This window comes from Abramis brama (assembly GCF_963993115.1).
Source record: "Abramis brama genome assembly, chromosome: 25".
Taxonomy (NCBI): domain Eukaryota; kingdom Metazoa; phylum Chordata; class Actinopteri; order Cypriniformes; family Leuciscidae; genus Abramis; species Abramis brama.
Genome location: NC_139987.1, coordinates 7,347,501 through 7,351,793, shown reverse-complemented (window position 1 = coordinate 7,351,793; position 4,293 = coordinate 7,347,501). Strand labels below are relative to the sequence as shown.

The following is a 4,293-nucleotide window of genomic DNA, read 5'->3' as shown; positions in this document are numbered from 1 at the left end:
GTCTTCCTCCTCCTCTGCCATTTCTGATGGCGATGTGCAGGCTCTGGGCTGGACGGAAACCACGGCGAACAGAGTTCTGGGCTGGGCGGAATCAGCGGCGGATGGAGCTCTGGGCTGGACATCACCAGCCCAGGGTCGAAGAGGGGCTAGAGTGAAGAATGGTGTCGGGATTCCTCTCGACCACCTCCTCCACTGCGGCCTCCACGGGTCCCGCGAAATCTGACCAACCGGGTCCCCTCAAAAAATTGTTTTCTCTCCCGCTCGGTGGCTGGGGAAGAGACATCTAAAAACATACCGCTGGATCTAGTGATGACGGAGTCCTTCTTTCACGGAAAGCACACGCAAACAGGTGGGTCCAAGTGCAGTCTTTTATTTAGGGTAATCCAAAATCGTAGTCATCCAGGCAGGGGTCAAAATCCAAATAATCAATCCAAACACAAGAACCAAAACAAGAACAATCATGATTGTTAGTTTCTGTGTGTATAAATACCCTGCCTGTTTAGTGTTTGTTACGGAGTCCTTGTTGTTATTGTCACGTCACTTCTGAGGTCTGTTTTTGCATGTTCTTGTTTGTTTATTGTTTTTGGATTGCCTTTGGATTTTGACCCTTGCCTGGACTGGTTTTATGATTACGGATTTCCCCAATAAATATACTGCGCTTGGATCTTCCCTGTCTCCTTGAGTGTGGATCGTGACAATTTCTGCATTTGGATCCAACTCTTCTTTTGTTTTTGTTTTAGTTCACCCAGCGTTACAATGAGATAATTGCCTGACCACTTATGATCATAAATGTTCTGTTTATAGACTCTTGGTGTGAATAGGCACATCTCAATCCTTCCTATCTTGGCAACTTGAATGTCACGTGATTCACACCAGTTTGATCATGAGTTTATTTCTGACTTATTTATTTCCGTTTATTTTCCGACAGGCTGATGAAATGCAAAGCATTGTAGCCTAAACAATCTGAAGCTAGAACAACCGCAGCATTAACCATTAACACAGTGTTATAATGAATGACATTAAGAGATCAGAGATAACTGAAGTTATATATGATGATGTGAAGTTGATGACTGAGACTGTGGAAATGGACAGAGGAGAAAGAGTGGAGATGATGGTGGATGAAAGCGCAGATACTGAGAGACATTATGATCTGTGGACAAACACAGAGAGGCATCAGCCACTTCAACACACTGGTAATGTAATTCATCTGATACACATTATAACAGAGAGACAGAAGTATTGTAGTATCTCTTGTGTTTTTCTCAGTTGCTTTGGTTTATTTATTTAAACAGTCTTAACATTCTATAAACTCAATTGTCACAACTGTTTTATGGGACATCATGTCTGCAAAATCTAGTTACCCAGAACATTTCTTTTTTTTTTTTTTTGTCATCAAGTGAAATGTGAAACATGTCATAAATATTTTTAGAAATAACACGTATGTCTGACAGATTTTGATAACTGAATGGCTCACACGATGAAAGACTGTTTAGATGTGTTGAATAGTATGACAATTTTACAGAGAATCAACTCGTCAGTTTTCATCAGCAGGCCATGTGTGTATTAAGATATTACGTATGTAGTACTTACTCTTTTGCACCAAAACACTTGTACAAAACAGGTGAAATTTGCTTAAAAAAGAAATCCAAATTTGGTGTGAACAAGAAATGAATTGTTCAGAGATCTGAACTTATTTGCGAGATCTCATTTGAGAATTGAGACAAAGCGATTGAGCAAAACTGTAATATATATTCATAAAAATATAGTAGGAGTGTGACGACTAATTTAATCTTGTCTGTCGTCTTCAGGAAGTGTCTCAGTGAAGAACAGAAAGCACAGAGCAGTTGAAGTGTGTTTGTGTCTGCTGTGTGTTCTTCTGCTGACTGCTGTAATGATGCTCTGTGTGTATTTCACCACCGAGAGAAACCAGTTACGAACCAACATCAATAATCTGACTGAGGAAAGAGAGCAGATAAAAAACAAGAATGATGAACTCCAACGTGTCCTTTATGAACAAGGTAATTTTGTGTTTTCCTCATTTAATCATTATGAATTTAACTTTTTTCTACCATTCCACATCAATAAAAATAAGCATTGACTTTTCATTAAATAAATTTCAGCACGGACAAAGCTAAACTGTGTAAACTAATATCTAAACTGGTGTATTAATAGATCAGCGTGCTGACAACTTCAAATGGATTTACTACAACTTCAGTTTTTATTATTTTTCATCTGAGTATAAGATATGGAGTGACAGCAGACGAGACTGTCAACAGAGAGGAGCAGATCTAGTGATCATAAACAGCAAAGAGGAACAAGTGAGTGAGAAAGAAAACGATTTTGTGTTTGTTTGTGCACATTGACACATGGGTTGGTCTGTTTTAACAGATGAGAGAAAAGTGTATTGCTGTTATTGTAATTATTACTACTACATATATATTATACAATATATTACTGTTCTATCATAACAGGAGTTTTTGCAGAAGGTTGCAGGAAATTATCATTTTTGGATTGGTCTGAGTAAAACAGAGGGAGTGTGGAAATGGATCGATGGCTCCACAATAACAAATGAGTAAGAAATGAATTTAACTGATCATTAGCCAGAATGTCTCTACTGTGAGTATGATATCATACTCATAACTGACTGTAAGTCAAACACTCTTCTTCATTGTTGTTTCAGGTACTGGAAATATCAGTCCCAGTCTTCAAATTGTGCTCTAATTACTTCATCAGGTTGGGAAGATTGGCCATGTTCGCCTAGTTATTATGTAAAAAAATATATATGCAAGAGAACAATTTTTAAATCAGCATAAAATAATCTCATTGCATAAAATAAAATATGTACATACTGTCACAGGCAAATAATGAGGATTCAGTCGCAGATGTTAAATAGTAGCAATTTATTAGGCAAGTTCAGAATGCAGTAGATAGAGGGTCAGATGATTGCCACTCTTGGCGACGCAATGGGCAAATGATCCTGGTGAAGAAACCAGCTGGGATGAGTCCACAGGAACAACAAAGAAACTCCAGAGAGCTCGAACAGGAACTGGATGGCAGGAGAACACCAAACAATCTGACAACACAGGACAGATAGCACATGCATTAAATAGCTGAGCTGATGAGCCTCAGGTGTCGCTGATCAGCTCATCAGTGGCGAGAGAGAGAGAGAGAGAGAGAGAGAGAGAGAGAGAGAGAGAGAGAGAGAGAGAGAGAGCCCATGAACCGTGACACATACAGTGAAATAATGTTTCAAATCATGTTTTTGGAAATCAGTGGTTCTGCTTTGTAATTCTAATTATATCATTGAACAGTTCAAGTTATTTTAAAGTGAAATATCTTTACATGATTCATCAGATTTTTAAAATATGCAGCTTACATGGAAATTTGAGTTCTATGTCATATATCTAAATAGCGATTAAGATAAATGGATCCACTCATTAAAGTCTGTGGATATTGCTCATGAGAAAGGGTCAGTGGTCTGGTGTCTCGTCCAGAAGAGGGTCTTCAGCAGTTTTTCCTCCCTGTTGGTGATATCAAGAGCAATCAAAGCCAGCAGACAAACTGATGGACCCTCGTTCTCCTCTGTGACTCTAGTGATGGATGGATCTCCACGGATGTGTGTTTAACTTTCCTCATCAAAGCCTCAGACTCTTTACCACTGAAACTCAATTACAGAAGCTTTCATCTACTTCCTTTTCCACAAACAGTGAAATCAGCGATATCATGTAGCCCAAAACGTACATGATGCAGAGGGATGCATAATGTGACAAACTTAGTAAATAAATAAAGCTAACAATATATAAAAGTAGATCTAATGTGTTTTTGTTCATCTATTAGATTTCATGTAGCCTATGTTTAAAACAGATGCTACAGTTCAGCTAAAATTACGCATCTAGTGGATCAGCACAATAAAATACAGATTCAATGTAAAGCTCTTTATGTCCTGTAATTTTATCTGTGTGAATCAAATATTGTGCTGGAGAAATAGTGTGAACAACACTATCAGCTGATCTCTTGAGTAAACTAATGTGTCATTAACACAAAGCACTGAGCTAACGGCCTCTTGAAAAGCAAAACAACACACTAAAGGAGATGAGCCATTTATTTCACAATATATTCTCTGAGTAATAAACATTATTATATCACATTCACTGATGGGCAGGTCCTGCCTCAGAAGCAAAAGCCAACAGAACACATTTGATGCAACACAATTAATCTGTAAATAACACTATATAGTATATGCATGTGCAGTCTGTCCACATTTAACACCATAGTTGAAATTCATCTTTTGAA

The 4,293-nt window shown here is 38.1% G+C and overlaps 1 protein-coding gene across 1 annotated transcript; it reads left to right on the top strand.

Moving 5' to 3' along the window:
• Nucleotides 1-925: 925 nt before the first annotated feature.
• On the top strand, nucleotides 926-3,789 carry LOC311077064 (uncharacterized protein). The gene is made up of 5 exons (XM_084105628.1): nucleotides 926-1,193; nucleotides 1,809-2,018; nucleotides 2,173-2,318; nucleotides 2,472-2,572; nucleotides 2,681-3,789. Exons 1-5 carry the CDS (start codon nucleotides 1,010-1,012, stop codon nucleotides 2,811-2,813), a joined length of 774 nt encoding a protein of 257 aa, XP_083961754.1. The 5' UTR covers nucleotides 926-1,009; the 3' UTR covers nucleotides 2,814-3,789.
• Nucleotides 3,790-4,293: the final 504 nt, after the last annotated feature.